General features: G+C 40.5%; 1 protein-coding gene across 2 annotated transcripts in view; it reads left to right on the top strand.

The window, feature by feature from the left end:
- The window catches only part of prkd2 (protein kinase D2), a 42926-nt gene extending 26292 nt beyond the window's left edge, over window positions 1-16634 (top strand). Inside the window, exons 2-19 of one of the 2 annotated variants that reach the window (XM_042486373.2) lie at window positions 4626-4764; window positions 5102-5233; window positions 5390-5589; window positions 7220-7403; window positions 7513-7584; window positions 7773-7790; window positions 7947-8106; window positions 8662-8773; window positions 9552-9629; window positions 9714-10032; window positions 10382-10434; window positions 10523-10595; window positions 11034-11140; window positions 12682-12843; window positions 13114-13212; window positions 13481-13748; window positions 14280-14365; window positions 15067-16634. In XM_042486373.2, coding sequence (XP_042342307.2) covers window positions 4626-4764; window positions 5102-5233; window positions 5390-5589; window positions 7220-7403; window positions 7513-7584; window positions 7773-7790; window positions 7947-8106; window positions 8662-8773; window positions 9552-9629; window positions 9714-10032; window positions 10382-10434; window positions 10523-10595; window positions 11034-11140; window positions 12682-12843; window positions 13114-13212; window positions 13481-13748; window positions 14280-14365; window positions 15067-15291 — 2487 coding nt within the window. In that variant the 3' untranslated portion in view covers window positions 15292-16634. The remainder of the gene's footprint in view (window positions 1-4625; window positions 4765-5101; window positions 5234-5389; window positions 5590-7219; window positions 7404-7512; window positions 7585-7772; window positions 7791-7946; window positions 8107-8661; window positions 8774-9551; window positions 9630-9713; window positions 10033-10381; window positions 10435-10522; window positions 10596-11033; window positions 11141-12681; window positions 12844-13113; window positions 13213-13480; window positions 13749-14279; window positions 14366-15066) is intronic. The other variant, XM_042486374.2, reaches the window with a different exon arrangement.
- The last annotated feature ends 289 nt before the right edge of the window (window positions 16635-16923 follow it).

The following is a 16923-nucleotide window of genomic DNA, read 5'->3' as shown; positions in this document are numbered from 1 at the left end:
ACACAATAACCCTCACCTCTACCCTTTACACATATACAGTGTACACACAAACATATAGAGGTGGTTATGTAATTACAAGACAAATGATGTCATTTTTCACCATGTTGACATACAGACAGAAGTGATGTGTGGGTTTTGTGCTCTTCCCACCCTGTACTTTCTCTGAGAACTGGAACATGGAGAGAAGAAAAGCAGAAAATGGTCATTTTCTCTGAGGCAACTGTGGTTTGGAGGAGTTGGGATATTGTGCTTTTCAGTCGAGCTGTAAAGACTTGTGGTCTGCACAGACGTGGCAACTGCAGTTGCGGTCGGCACATTGTGTATGTTTTGGAGAGAAGGCGCAGGATAATATGACCTGCCTTGTTTCTTGAGTTGCTCAGGAAAGATGTGAGCATTAACAGTAACAGTGTGGGGTTAATGGCAGAGAGGCTGGCATCAAACAGTGCTGTGGGGCTTACAAATGACTTAGGCGAGGGTTGTCTGTGGATTTGGGCTGAGCTGGGAGTCTCCTCTGATCTGGGCTCTGTGGGTGTTTTCTAATTACAAGTGGCAGCAGTCGGTCTTATTTGTGGCAGTCCCAGGTACCAATGCATGCAGTCACTACATGATTCACTCCTGTCAGAGAGCTTGTGGGTTTTTCAAGTCTGGTCTTGGTAAAGTTTGGAGTCTCTTCTTGTTAGTATCTGTATCGTCTAATTGACCCGAAGCCAGAAACATTTCTGTAAACGCCTGTTGTCGCTAAAGGAATTGTTCACCAAAAAAACATATTTTCTCTTTAACCGCTAGTGGTATTTAGACATGCAGATAGTTTTGGTTTTATCTGGTCATCTCTGCCTCCACCCCAGTATAATGAGGAGTATTGGAATTTGTGTTGGTCACAGGATTGAAAAATTGCTGAAATTAACAGCAGTCTCTCTCTCCAGAAAAAGTATTGCCGTTCTGGATAATCTCACTGAACTGTTGTCAGCAGAACTGTTATCAAAGAAATGAAATGTGTTTATATGAATGTTTTAGGTATGTTATTCAGGATTATTCAGACTGATGTGTTGCTGATTTTTGAAGGACATGATGCTGCTGATTTTTTTAAAGTCTGTGAATACCACTAATTAAGCAAAGTTCAGGCAACCCAACTCAAATCCCTGCTACACTTACATGTCACTCTCTCACTGAAAAATATATTTAACGCACCCTATCAATCATGTCAGTGTACTTAAAACCATCTGTGCTCTGCTCAATCTTTCACCACTGACATGAAAGCTTGCTGCCACTGCTGCTGCCACCGCTGCTGCTGTTCATGTAGCATTTCAAAAGCCCGATCTCCACCCCAGCAGCCATCTGTAGGCCCTGAGTCGTCATTCCCCAAGTGGAAGAATTGTCATCACTCCCTGCTGTGCTCAGCTCAGCCCACTCCAAGTCAGAGACAGTGCCGTTTCTAACGCAGAGACTGTTTAGACCTAAACCAAGAGTAAACAAAGTCATAAACAAGACTAGAGTATCAAGGCCGAAACCAAGACCGTGAAGGGTTTAGGCTGAGTCAAGACCAATGACATATTTAGGCCAATGCATACAGGAGGCACTCCTGAAATTCCTATAAAAAAAATAAAAACCCACAATTTTATGTTGTCAAACTGTTAATATGAGTGTATGCATGATTGTGTCATGACAAATGTCTTCATAAAATAACCAAAAGGTATTTCAGGTGAATTTTTTGTTTGGAAATTTTCCTTTGTTTTCTATGAGCAAACAAAACAAACAAAAAAAAAGAGTAAGGAGCTGAAATCAATTTAAACATCTTTATTCAACACTTCTTTCTACATGGGAAATTTAATGATATCACAGCAGGAGTGGTTTTGAAATCCAGAGTCTTCTTTGTCTGAGGCTGAGATGAAACTGAGTTAAAAGGCGATCGATTCTGAGATGAGATCTTGAAAAAGTGGTCTCGAGACCAAGACCGATCTTGAATTCAACAAAATAGGGTTGGACCACAAACATGTTTGACCAAATTGTAGGACTTTGTGATATTTAATAACCCAGTTGTTTTATGACTTGAGGTGTTATGGACAACAAAGTTAAAATCACTAATAATCATGTTTTGTTTTTTTTTTGTACTTGAGCACCACAGATTATAAAATGTTCTGTGAAAACACACTGGATAAAACTTAAAGTGTAAATCACTAACAGATAATACTGCACTGACAGTGATTTAAAAGAATAGTACTTCTTTTATTTAATTCTGTCCTTTTACTGTCTGTAATTATCCTTTTGGGGTTTCCTTTGCCATGTTTGTGAATCAGCTTTGCAAAATAAGTGTGCTGAACAAACAGGGGTATTATTAAAATGGTTGCACTGCGAGGACTTGCTTTCACACCTCTTTACCTCTGCCATGGTTTGCGTTACACCTTCCTGTAATTATCACTTTGGTCAGCGTGACTTTGTATCTGGGATTTGTTTTATGAATGTAATTTGCTTATCAGGTTAAGAATCCTCTGCAGATTGTGAAAAAAGGCCACGGTGTGCTTTTCATGTCCTGTAGTTGACTGTGAGGTCAGCAGCAGTAGCCCGCTGCTGGGGCGCTGCTGGGGCGTGGCGGACTCATTGTGTAGCTTGGCAGTGGTACAAGCCAGGCCTGGATTTCAGATGTGGTGATGTGGAGAGCTTGTTGGGAAACTGAGAGGGAGGCTTGTGTGTGTGTTTTTAGGAGAAAAGAAGGGTAATGGGGAAGGGTGTGGGGTGTGTGTTGCTGTTTGTGAGGAGGGTGTGTCTGTTGGTAGTGAGGAGGAGGTGTATGTGTGTCATTGTGTCGTTCCAAGGTGGAGACCACGGTTCCCCTTCCTGTAAGTTGTTAGAGCCCGGCCAGATGGTGAATCTTGACTCCACTAAGGGAAAAACAACAACAAGATAGACGGAGAGGATATTTTCTCCTTCTCCTTCTTCTCTCTCCTTCTGGTTTGATTCAGTTTTTCCGCTGTATTTTTTATTAAAAGACACGTTTTAAAACTCAGTGAATGTCTTCCTCTATTTCTCTCTCTCATCTTCAGATGTGTGTGTGTGTGTGTGTTGCTGTGGTGTCCTGTGTGGTGTGGCCACTGAAGTGAACCAGACGATATTAACTATTCAGGAGAGCAGGGTTTCCCTATGACAGCCTCCTTTGCTCTACTGACTTCTGACTGACACGCTCATCTCTCATATCTTCTTTGGAGGACCTTCATGGAAACGCCCGTGTGTGTTTGTGTGTGTGTGTGTGTGTGTGTGTGTGTGTGTGTGTGTGTGTGTGTGTGTGTGTATTTGTTTATGAGTGATAGGAAAATAGGATAGAGTTTCTCCGTCTTGCTTTCCACACTGACCAAGTTGCTTGATTTGTGTAAGTCAACCAGTGGTTCTTGTATATCAGCAGTTACACTTGTGTGTATGTGTGTGTGTGTGTGTGTGTGTGTGTGTGTGTGTGTGTGTGTGTGTGTGTGTGTGTGTGTGTTCGTGTGTGCGTACGTGCACGTGGCTGTTTGTGTTGGCTGCTATGTATTCCATATAAACATTCCTGTTTTGTATTCACATGTATCATATTCACAGTTCTAAATATGACGTTTGTCATGTTACAGCAGGTGGTTGTTGCACATGAAAATGGCAGAGAAATGACTGTTTAGGATGTTTTGAGTATAGTGTGGAGTTTCTTATTGAAGTTCTAAAATATCAACCTGTTATAAGCACTCTACCCCCAGCTTGAAAATAAGGAAGAATTGTTAAGTTGTTTTTTTTTCTAGTATTTGACATTAGGCTGGTGCGGCACAGTTAACAAAGACAAGGTCTAAGGTCCTGGTAATTTAAAGGTATACTATTAAGCATTCTGAGTTAGAGATTCTAACCATGCTCGCCAATGAGAGTGAAAGTCAACATTAGAGCCAACAGCAGATTCACTCTCAATTGGCCTTTTGCTTTCCTATATTTGTGTTTTTCGGCACTATATGTTTCTTGGATGCCCACTGCTGATATACTAGTACCTGGTCACTACCTCTTAATAAAGCCCCAAACTAACTTGAGTGCCATGGGGTAAATGCCCATAAACATCCCAAGCACAGAAAATAAGAAGAAAAGTAAAAAATACACCGCCACCCACTTATAGAGGGCCATAAGTGATGATTAAAAGGAATTACTTCAGTATGAGTCCTTTCAATTTGTTTTTTTTGGTTTTTTTTTTGCAAGTCTGTTTAGCGGGATTGAGTTTTTTGTATATTTTTAAAAAACCCAGAGTTGTGTATGTGTATGGGCTCTTGTTTTATACATATATATATATATATAGACTGAATGAAAAACACAAATCTCATGTCATGTTCCAGCCTTAAATGTGTTTGATGGCTTGTTCTCTGTTGTTGTAGGGTGGTTCTGATTGTGTATTTGCTCTTAATTTTATTTGGAATGAATCATTTTCTGTCACTAACAGAAGCCAAGTGAACTGTTAATTTTACTCGGCCACCTGCACACATACGTTTTTTTTTGTTGATAGTTGATATAAACCCTTTAATTTATTATATGAAATGTAACTACAAGCCTTTCAATGTATTTCCCTCTGCCTTTTGTACTGTTGATCATCCTAACCCGCATTTCCATTTGTTTTTTTTTCTGTGTTGTAGTTCCCAGAGTGCGGCTTCTATGGCATTTATGACAAGATTTTGCTGTTCAAGCATGACACAGCCACCAATAACATCTTGCAACTGGTTAAAGGTGCCAGTGACATCCAGGAGGGAGACCTGGTGGAGGTGGTGCTCTCTGGTGAGTAACCAGCTCTTTTCTCTTTTCCTATGGTTATCATGTGCTATTAAGGTCCAAGATAGCTAAATGACCTTCCTTCTTCTTTTCTCTGCCATTTCCCTTTCATTGCTGTCATTACTGTGCATTACAACTCTTGAAATAAGTCCCTATCTGCTTATTTTACTACCAAAGGTATCTTACACTGGCCTAATCTGATCTTTCATTGTTCCACTGTCAGGAAGAGATCTATATTTCCATCCTGTTTCCATCTCATCCATCTAATCATTCTTTATTCTGCCCAGTTAGTATTATGATTGTATCTTGACATCCACTGTGACCACACTGTTATCTCTTATAGCGGCAGCCACCTTTGAAGATTTCCAGATTCGGCCACACGCACTCAACGTGCACTCATACCGGGCCCCAGCTTTCTGTGATCACTGTGGAGAGATGCTGTTCGGACTGGTCAGACAAGGACTCAAGTGTGACGGTGAGGAAAAAAAAAGGAGATGAAGTGTGAATAAAAAAAAAAAAAAAAAAATGTTGAAATGAATTGTAACACTTAACAATGTGCTCCATCTCCTCCTCATCCCCGCTCTGCTGCCCTTCTGCTCCCTGGTTCTTTGATCCATGCTGCCCCCTAAAGGATGTGGACTGAACTACCACAAGCGTTGCGCTTTCAGCATCCCAAACAACTGCAGTGGAGCTCGGAAACGGCGTCTGTCCACCACCTCTCTGAGCAGCAGCCAGTCCCTGCGTCTCTCCACCACTGAGTCGTTGTACAGTGTAGGGACGGCCTCCACCTGCACAGAGGACGCCAGCCTCATACGCTCACACACACAAATGGTACTGGTAGATTCATGCATTCAGTACTCTGGTCACTTTTAAAGTTAAGGAGGCCTTCAGAGGATAACTTTCATTTAACCACATCAAGCGGCTTTGCTTTAATTTAATGTCGCAAAAACTGGGTAAACCCACTTTAAGATAAGACTGAAAACATATTGAATAACATGTTTGTGGTAACGGCAAAACCACTACCAACCTCCAGAAACAATGCTCTGGTTACTCAGGATAATCCTCCTAAATTATTGTCATCAGAAGTTCTTTCTGTGAAGGGCATATGAGGTGTTGAGATGGATATCTCATCAAACTAAAACTGCCTGCTTGATGTTATGTAGCTGTTTTATTTGGGCAAATGCTTAAAGCAAACTGATCATCTTACAGCAAGAAACACTACTGCTGTTTGGTTTCTCCTACTGATTTACTCTAAATACAAATCAGAGAGTAAACCATTTATTTAGAGGGGAAACATATGCTCAAAACAAAACAATTGGTATTTTTATATTCAAATGACAATGTGAAATGGGTTGCTGGTATTGATGAACCCAGAGAATTGTTACCCTAATCTGCAGCTCCCTCAGTTGTACGGACTTAGCTAAACTTAAACTCTTTGTTAGCTGTCTGGTCTGAAACTTTACTGTTTTGTTTCACTCTCACTGCTCTCAATAGTGTTATTTGAAGTTGCTGCAGGCAGCAGTTTTTAGTTAAGCTTTAACAATGCACAGTACTCTGCCTGCTCAGCATTAAAGAGAAGACAGATACTATTAGTGACTAGCTGGTGGAGCATTTAGTAGCTAAGGAGCCAAATCATTTCCCTATAGAGAGCTAAAACAGAGTGAATATTAGACTCACAACCATGCGGTGGACAGAAACGGGGCCCCTAGTGAATTACAATATTGCCCCATAACTGCTAGATGTAAGCTCCTGTTTGCTAACAAGATTAATATAAGTGATGATATATCAGTGTTGTGTTCATAACTTGTTCTCACTGCCCCAAAGTGTCCAAGCTTAAGGTGGTACCTTTTATGAATAGAACTTTTTAAAAAAAATATTTGCTGAAACTATCACTGCATTCAAAAAATATTATATGAGACAGACATGTACAACAAAACATCAACAAAAAATGTACCTCTTCCTTTAAATGGCATTTGTCAGAATCTGTTGTGGCACACTGAAAACTGCCAATCGGAACCGAGGAGTCTCTAATGCAACCGTCAATCATGTCTATCAAGGCTCGGAAAGCTGCGTCCAAACTGTCAAACTAGGCAGCGCTGATCAAATATGAATCAAGAGTCTGTTACCGCAATGCCTATTTCTCATCGCAAATGTTTCATCGGCATATTTTAGTGTACTGTCCAGCTATGAAATAAGAAATTTTGTGATCTGGCTGCCATGTTGAACAAAACTCAACTGAAGCATGAACCACAGCCCACCTGCCCTCACAAACTTAATCATTCAACTGCTAAACAGTACAATCAAATATATCTAAAAATAAAGGTGAGAAATTAAATAAAAAATTTAAATTTTAGTAATTAACTAGTTTGGTAGATATTTCCCTTGTTTGCAAAATTAGTTGACAGTGTTTTATTAACCCAAACACAATTTAATAAATCTTTGTTTCTTTCTGTTCTGCTAGCCACGGACCCCTAGTGATGCTCGGCGCTTCTACACGGGCCGACCAGTTCATTTGGACAAGATCCTGATGAGCAAGGTGAAGGTGCCCCACACGTTCGCAGTCCACTCATACACACGACCGACGGTGTGCCAGTACTGCAAGAGGCTTCTTCGTGGACTGTTCAGGCAGGGCCTACAGTGCAAAGGTGAGTACAGACTAAGAGAGAGTAACTTCTGGATATCCAGGGTGATGCAGGATATTAGCTGAATCAAAATCGGATTTCACGTGATCAGAGTTTGTTTTATTTCTCTCAGACTGCAAGTTTAACTGCCATAAACGCTGTGTGTACAAAGTTCCTAATGACTGCCTCGGGGAGACCATCGGAGGTGAGACAATATTGAAATCTAATGTTTTTATGACTCTGTTAACCCTGCATGGATTTGACAAACATATTACTTAATCTGCATGTTTCCATTGCCCAAACTACAGTAGGTTACTTTAATAACCATACATGATATAACACATTGTCTAACAAGATTGAAACTCACTGGCACTAATGTTTTTATCTTCTCAGACAACAGAAGTAACTGCGGTAAGTATAACTGCTACTCTGTATTGATGCATGTGGAGCTAGTCTTCTATTAGCAGCAGTAGAAAGTAGGAGTATTTTTTCCACAGCATTTTTAAACACAGTCACTTAAAGTTAAGTTGCACTCAACCCCACTCTCTTCCTCTTCTTTTGCCCCAGACATGTTGAGTTCAAGTGCTGACCCTGAGGTGCCCATGGACTACAGCGAGGGGTACGACGCCTCAGACAAATCTTCCATAGATGACTCAGACGAGGCCTGCAGCATCCCTGGATCCTTTTCTCCTGACAACAACCAGGATGGAACCAGCGGAGACCAGAGGTACGAGGAAAACATTTGGAGAAAAAAAGTCCCCTTAAGGAGCAGTGTGTAAGATTTAGGGGACATTAGTGACATCTAGTGGTGAGGATTGCAGATTGCAACTCACTCACACTTCTCCAGGTTAGATTTCTTTTAGTTTTCCTTGTTCAAGAGGTTTTAAACAGGAGCAGAATAATCTGCAGAGGTCTCTTTCTCTCCAGAACAAACAGACCATGTGAAAACACTGATTAAAACACTGAATAAAGCAGTTTCACGATAAGCGTCAGTATTTTTCCAAATGCTGTTCGGCTCATCGCAGTGGGGCTGCTACAACAGTGGCCAACGTGAAGACACAAATGGCCCTATCTAAAGCCAGTGTTTGGTTTGTCCTTTCTGGGCTACTGTAGATATAAATAGCTCCTTCTAAGGTTATGAAAAAAGGATGTTTATTTTTAGGTTATTATACACTAAAGACATTATACCTTTATATCTTATTGGATTTCTGCTAATACTTCCGCCTAATTTCTAAACTAAATCACACATTGTAATCACTGAGTTCTGCCCTTCTTCTTCCAGTGTTTACATCCCGTTAATGAGGGTGGTGCAGTCGGTGAGACAGACGACTCGACGATCCAGCACGGCTATCAAGGAGGGATGGATGGTTCACTACAGCAATAAGGACACACTGGTACAAACATTTACCATAATTCCCATGCCGCCTTTTCTCTGGGTGTCTAAACCAATTCTCTTGCAAAGTGTCTGTCATTATTGTAGGGGCTAGACATACAGATACAGGTCAATCCATTCTAGATGTACTTTCTTGGCTTTCTTTTCTCTCATTTACTGCCGCAGGTTTGTTTTGTTTACATTCCACTCACGCAGGGCCATTAAGGACCTTCTTGTATAGTAGCTCCTCTCTCAACTGTTAAACTCTGAATCACTTGGGTTTACGTAATATATTACTTCCTTTTCCTCTGATATTTTAGCGTGCATGTGTGTATGTGCATGTGTTTGTGTGTATGGATGAAAAAAAAGTAAATGATGAGGCTGAGTCTTCCTGAAAACATAACAGCACTCAGGAGTTGATGGTAAATTAAAGCTAAAAGCCAATTTCCTGCCTTTTCTTTCTCCTAACATGTTTTCTATATTTGACCTCGAGGAAACTTTGCTGCCTCTTTAGTCTTGTTCTTGCTTGCTTTTCCTCTCTGGCTTCACTAACACTCCCTTTCTTTCTTTCTGTTTGTCTTCTTTCTCTTTGTTTTCTCCTTCTCATCTTTCAGCTTGTGCTCATCCTTCTCGTCTTCTCTGTTCCTCTGGATGTTCAACGCCAAACTTGAAATTCATTCATATTGATCCCCGAGCTTTGCCCTGATTCATGCCCCATCCCTCACCCTCTGTCATCTCTCCATTAAACCCCTCAACTTTGTTTTTTCCGCCCCATCCCATCCTCCTCCAACCCCCAACAGAGAAAGAGGCACTACTGGCGTCTAGACTGCAAGTGCATCATCCTTTTCCAGAACAATACCACCAATAAATACTACAAGGTAAATAACGTTTACTCCATAGAAAGCTTTGATCGCAAGTTATTTATTTGAAGTGAGCAACCTCACTGACCTGTCTTCTTGTAGGAGATCCCTCTGTCCGAGATCCTGGAGGTGCGTCAGGCTGGCAACTTCGCTCTTGTCCCGCCTGGCACAAATCCTCACTGCTTCGAGCTCATCACAGGCACTATGTGCTACTTTGTAGGGGAGGACCCCAACACCCTCCCTCCTCTGTCCCCCAGCAACCCCCAGACTCTCCCCCAGACCCCTCCCTCCCCCAGCCAAGTAGCTCCCAACAGCGGCATCGGGCGTGAGGTGGCAAAGGCATGGGAGAGCGCCATTCGCCAGGCTCTCATGCCAGTCATCTTTCAGGACGCACCACCAGCTGAGGGGAACACAACTCACAGTAAGTTGAATGCAGGTGGTTTGTTTTTGGTTTATGATATCTACTGAGTGGCACATGACTGCTTGAGATCAGTTTATGTGCCACAAGTCAATGGACCAAATATGAAGAAAAAAAACATGCCAATTCTAGCTAACTGGAAGCTCTGCTCTTTATTTAACTATTTACCAAAAACACCCTGATGGAGGCCCTGTCAAACGAAGAACAGGGTCTACCAGTAAATCAAGTTGCTACATGCTCTGTCTTGCTACGATGAAGCAGAGATGTTTTTATTTTAGTTTAAAAGAAAATACTATACAGTACATGTGCAATGTGTATAACCTTTTTATTGTTCCTGGTGCTGTATTTTCAGGACAAGCTTCTATCAGCATATCTGTGTCCAACAGTCAAATCCAAGAGAATGTGGTATGACTTTTTGTTAATTTCCTACTCTATTTAAATAAATTATACATTGAAGACGATGGTGATTGTCTGAAATATTGCTGTGTTACAGGATATTGGTACAGTATACCAGATTTTTGCCGATGAAGTGCTGGGATCGGGACAATTTGGAGTGGTGTATGGAGGTATGTAGATCCATGTCCAGTGATGCTGATTGAGCTCTAGATTGGCTTATTTTGTGAAGGTCAAAATGATTAGGTTAAAATGGAAATAAACAAGGTTTTCACTTTAACTTGTGAAGAAAATGTTGATTGTGGGGAATGAGAAGTTGTCTGTTTCCACATCTTTCTTATGTGGCAAACACAACACAGAAAAATACATCACAAACTGAAAGTATGGACTATACTGGTTCCTTTGTGTGTCTTCAAAAGGGGAACTCCACAGATTTCACACAGTCGGAGTCAGACAATGTTGTAAGAGTTTGATGTTAAATCAGTGGACTGTTTTTTTAAGTGCACACACTCTAAAAGACAGGGTCCAATATCATATATATCATACATCCACATATGTGAGGTAAAGCTCATGGCCACATCTGTGACTAACACTTCACATTTATTCATCAGGAAAGCACAGAAAGACAGGGAGGGATGTGGCTGTCAAAGTCATCGACAAACTTCGCTTTCCCACCAAACAGGAGAGCCAGCTGAGGAACGAGGTGGCCATACTGCAGGTAAACACACTGCAGCTGTGAATGGGCGTCATTTAATGATGACACCGTAACAGGTGCCTTCCCTGTACACTGCATTTTGTGGTTTATGTTTGCCCATGCATGAAAAAGGCTGACAGTCACTCCAATATTGGTGTTCACTGTGACATTTATAAGAGTTGTATTGACTCATTTTTACAGTAAGTCTCAAATGCGTAATTCATTCAAAGATGAAATCAGGAACTATTTCTAAAAGGAAGTCCATCTAGCCATTTCCTCTATATTTTTTTGTTTGGAACAGATGATTAAGTGTCTGAACAAACAAAAACAAAACAAAACGCTGGAAAAAGGAGAACCCCACACTCATACTATTTTTAACAGGACAAAAGTATAAAAGCACAGAGATGAGCAGTTCGGGAAACTTTAGTCAGGGTAACCCTTTAGTCAGGGTTAAAAAAAGCCAGATTGCCATTTAAAAAGATCACGAGGTCCTATATCTGATAACTGCCTTCTACAGTTGTAGCATAATGATGAATCATCATTATATTCTGTAATATTATTAACAAAAATACCTTAGATTGTCCATTCATTTTATGTCTTATGTTGTGTTTACATTCAGTGTTGGACTGAAACAGATTGATCATTCAAACAACTTTTGTGAACATATTTTCTTGATCAACTACTCCACTTCATTTTGTCATGGAGAATTTGTTAAATCAGACTTATTTACTCACTTTATGCCCTTCACTTTTGTTTTTTGTATTTTAGTTACTATATGGGGGGTATTAATTGTTCATACTTTAAAAGTGTGGAGAATTTCTAACAGAACTACATGTAAAGAACCAACAAACAGTTAATCAAAAGCTTTAAAATTTAGAGTTTTATAAATGCTTTTTATTACAGTAGATTTTAGTACAAAATAAATTCCTGAGAAAAAAGGCTGAAAGGCAGCATGACTGAAGAGGAACTTATAATAGAATAGAATAGAAAAGAATAATCTATGCTTAATAACTTATAGACACAAATGCATTTCAGTGTCCAGTTCTTTGTTCACCAGCAGATGGAGACAGGAGCTGTGTTAATCGGTCTAGTTGCCATCTAAGCTTGATTGCAACTCCTTCACTGAAAATCAGTCACTTATTTTGCCTGCCAGACTAAAGCCCTGCCACATTCACCAGCTTCCAAGTGACATACACTTTAAAAATAGAGCCTTTCTGAATCATAGAAATTTGCCTTCTGGAGAACATTTTGTGGCATTTTTAAAGCAGAACTACATAATAATCCATTTTCTGTTCTCCCTGCTGTGATTCACATTTCTCTCCTGTGGTTTATCATCTTTTGCTAACTCTGTCTCTTTTTTTCTGTTCACCTCAAACTCTCATGCTGTTCCTGTCTCTCACGCTGTTTAATCTGCTCTTTCAATTCTCACTCTGTCTCTGGCCATTCTTGTCTTTCACTGCTCTCTTCTTGTTTACTATTCTGTCCTCCCCCTCTTTATTTAAACAAATCCCACATTTCCATATCATCCTGTATCTCCTCTTCTTCTTCACTGGTCCCTCTTCTAGAGTTTACGTCACCTGGGCATTGTGAATCTGGAATGCATGTTTGAGACCCCGGAGAAAGTGTTTGTGGTGATGGAGAAGCTTCATGGTGACATGCTGGAAATGATCCTCTCCAGTGAGAAAGGCAGACTGCCTGAGAGGCTAACTAAGTTCCTCATCACACAGGTGTGTATGCTCCCCAGCAAAGAAGAGATCCGTTGTGTGTATCAAATATCAGATATATGTTACGACATTTAAAGCATTGCTGTTGTTGTTTATGTGGGTCACTTACTGACAGTGATGCTGCAGTGTCTTGCTGCACCTTTGTTTTGGTCTGCTTGATGTGTATTTTATGCGTCACAACGTATCTTTGACAGTGTGTGTTTGTGTCAGGCTTTGTAGTTACTTCAGGTTAATTCATATCCTGTTTGTGATTGTGGGTGTGCATATGTGCAGATTCTTGCGGCTCTGAGACATCTACACTTCAAGAACATTGTTCATTGTGATCTGAAACCTGAGAATGTGCTGCTCGCCTCTGCTGATCCCTTTCCCCAGGTACACACACACACACACACACACACACACACACACACAGATATTCATAAAATACATGGACTAAAACACATTCTAATGCAGCAGCTGTTATAGTTTTCACACTCTGTCATGAGTGCATTATAGTACTTACATTGCAGTTGCTCAAGCATGTTTCCTCACATCTATTTATTATTCTTAAATGCCTATTTGTCATTTCACCACTTCTCTATTTTTTCACCCTACCCAAATACCTCCCTGGCTCCTACTACTCATTGCTCCCTTCTGTCAGGTCAAGTTGTGTGACTTTGGTTTTGCCCGTATCATCGGGGAGAAGTCTTTCCGTCGCTCGGTGGTTGGCACCCCGGCCTACCTGGCCCCAGAGGTCTTGCTGAACCAGGGCTACAACCGCTCACTGGACATGTGGTCGGTTGGCGTCATTATGTATGTCAGCCTGAGTGGGACATTCCCCTTTAATGAGGATGAAGATATCAATGACCAGATTCACAACGCAGCATTCATGTACCCTCCCAACCCTTGGAAACAGATCTCCAGCGATGGTAAAAACACAGAGAGGGAGGGACAACAGGAGAGTTTAATTGTCAGACACGTCTAGGGATGCACTTAGTTGCCAGTTTATTAGGTACACCTAGCTTAAGCTAATGTGTGAAGGTTACTGGTGTCCAAGGTTAAAGGTGTCCAAATTCTTGTTGAAACTCTGTTAGAGAGATTTTGATCTAACTGAATGATCTTTTTGGAGGATGTAGTTTTGTGTAATTCAACAGCACCACAAACTACATCCTCCAAAATGATCTTAAAGAGGAATCATAATCTCTCTTAGTATAAATGAGGAAGTTAAAAATAAACTGTCAGAGCAAAACAAGCCATGACAAATTTAAGTTTATATTTCACAATTAATGTTGTAATAATGCTCTGGTCTGTGATAAGCCACCTATTCAAGAAACATGTTTCCTGCTCACTGCTTTGTATTTCTACCAGAATGCTGTACATAGATAGAATAGTTCAAATGATCTTATTACTGTCAATAAGTTTCAATTAATACACCGATTTGTATACTTTTGTGTTTCCAGCAACTGACTTGATAAACAACCTGCTGCAAGTTAAGATGAGAAAACGCTACAGCGTGGACAAGAGTCTCAGCCATGTATACTTACAGGTAGCATATAGAAACCACTCGAATGCACACACAAAAGTGCACATAAATGGTTTCAAGTGTGACACTTTTTTTATCCTCAATTTAAATCTCAGAAAGAAGTTTTTTTTAAATGCAGCGACTGCGAGTAACTTTACTTGCAGAGCGCTACCTCATAAGAACTTCACCTTTTATGACTGTAAACACTTCAATAAAATCTGTGGCCATTACAAAAACTGGCAAATATAAACACCAGGAGTCTGCACTCACAAATAAAGTGAGACATAAGCTCTAAGCTGATATTTAAGAGCTTTATTGAGGACAGATAAGAGGTAAAAGTGATGTTTTCATCTTCTGTATTCTTCTCAAACGTCTATTTCAACGCTAAAAAGTTAGCAGTGGGAAAAAACATACACCAGTCTGCTCTCTGTTGTTGTTTTTGTTGCAAGAGTGTCAATGCATGAATTAAGCTTGATTGTAATGGTGGCCCTAACTTTAATGAAAGCGTCATATCATTTTCTCTGAAGCAGTCAGACTAGTCTAGGGTCACTCAAGTTCTTACTTATCTACACACACACAGACACACACACACACGGTCTAATGTGATTACTGGTTGATGTGTTCTAAACACATAAAAGCCAATTTAACTCTAATCAAATTTAAAGGTTCCTGAAACTAAAACTGAAATTTCATCTCTGTGTTTATTCCCTTTTCTCGTGTCTCAGGACTATCAGACGTGGTTGGACCTGCGGGAACTGGAGACTAAACTCGGCAGGCGTTACATCACCCACGAGAGTGATGACAGCCGCTGGCAAATGTTTGCTCATGAACATACTTTGCCTTACCCGGCTCACCTTGTGGCTCCTCCTCCCGCGCCGGCCTCTGATAATGAGGAAGGTGGGGAGGATGCAGATGTGCAAGGTCTCACCGAGAGGGTCAGCATCCTCTGACCAGAGAGAGACTGAGGACTAAATGGACCGAGTCCATTTAGGAGGTAGGAAAGAAGCAGGGAGAGGAAGGAATAGTCGACCATAGCCTGAAGGAGACATAAAGTTTTAGGGTTCTAATAAGAATAGCGTCCAGCTGTTAAGACTTTCACAGCACAGCGTGTCTCTGCCAGCATTCAATTTTTACAACAATAAATCCTCTTTCTCTCCTCCAGCCTTAGGTCATCAAAACTCCCTTCTGCTTTTTCACCTCTGCTGGTATTGGCCCTCTTTCATCCTTTGACACATCAAACTCTTTTCATGATAAAGGCTGCTCTTCTCTGTTTCACATCCTTTGTGCCGCTGATGTGAGCAGTCTTAACAGGTGATATTGGAGTCAAACTTTAAATCGGAGTTTCATGCAAGAATGAGGAGCAGCATGTTCTTCTCCTCTCACTGCAAGATGCCACAAAATAGGGCAGGAAATGCCACCTCACCACACACAGTACAGATAAGAATATGGCGTAGACAATTGAATGTTTTTCTAAAAATGAGACTACCTCTCATGAAAAAAAAGAGGCAACATTTGTTATTGATGTCATTTAATGTGACTCACAGAAATTAGAGCCCCTTTTATGTCTTTGATAAAGAGCGGTTCAGACTCTTTTCTGTGCTTTACGGTGACAAAGAACTTCCTCTGTGCTGGTAATTACTAATGTGCAGACATGGAGTCAAACCCATCTACTTTCACAAATGCATCCCCATAAATGGAAGTCATGTAGTGAAAAGTTATTGATCTGGTGACAGCAAATCCTCCAGTAATTACCACAACTTTTAAGCCACAATAGACTCTTAGAAAATATATGTGATTAAAGATGTCTTTGCGGGTTTAAATGAACTCTAACATTGGGCTGTTCATTGCCTGAGTTTGCCACTCCTACCCATTTCTGAAGTGAAAAATATATTCACACGTGTGTGTACATAAGCGTCAAATACTGCCAGTGGAGACAGTACTGTTTAAACTGAGCAGGAAAACGGACACCTCTTTTAAACAACACAGTTCCTCGTTTACTCTTGTTAAGAAGAGCAGACCTCTTCCTATGATTTAAGTGCATAGACAGTCGGTTTGGGTTACTAAACTAGGTATTGGAGAGTGTATGTAGTTTGATTATTGACTAGCTGCCCTGTTAATATGTTGCATGTTTCTGCAAAGTAGTAGAATTATCTAGATACAATATAAAGCATACTGTAGTTATGATGGTCTATAATACACGTGTAACCTTAAGTTTATGCAGTTGTCAAATATGTATCACACATTTGAAGGATAATCCCAGCCTTGGTAATAGATAATACAAACCTAAACAATATTCTTTTTTTTTGTCTTGGATGTTTCATTTATTCATCCGTACATAAATCATCAACATTTGCAATTTTCAGCTCCTTCAAGTAGAGAGAATGCACACACAAAACTGAGCAGCCGTGGATACTTTTCAGCCATTTACAGACAATTTGTTTATCATGCCGAAGTGCCGGCAACAGCTGTGGCTTGAAGTGTTATGTTTTTGGTTTGTATGTCTGTACGTGCATCTGTCTGTCTGATCGCTCATTTCTGTCATTCTTTTGAACACAATATCTCAAGAACAACTTCAGGGAATT

This window comes from Plectropomus leopardus, chromosome 6 (assembly GCF_026936395.1).
Source record: "Plectropomus leopardus strain MGB_pleo_1.0 chromosome 6, ASM2693639v1, whole genome shotgun sequence".
NCBI lineage: Eukaryota > Metazoa > Chordata > Actinopteri > Perciformes > Serranidae > Plectropomus > Plectropomus leopardus.
Note: the sequence above shows the minus strand (reverse complement) of the source record. Positions and strands in the feature narration are given on the sequence as shown.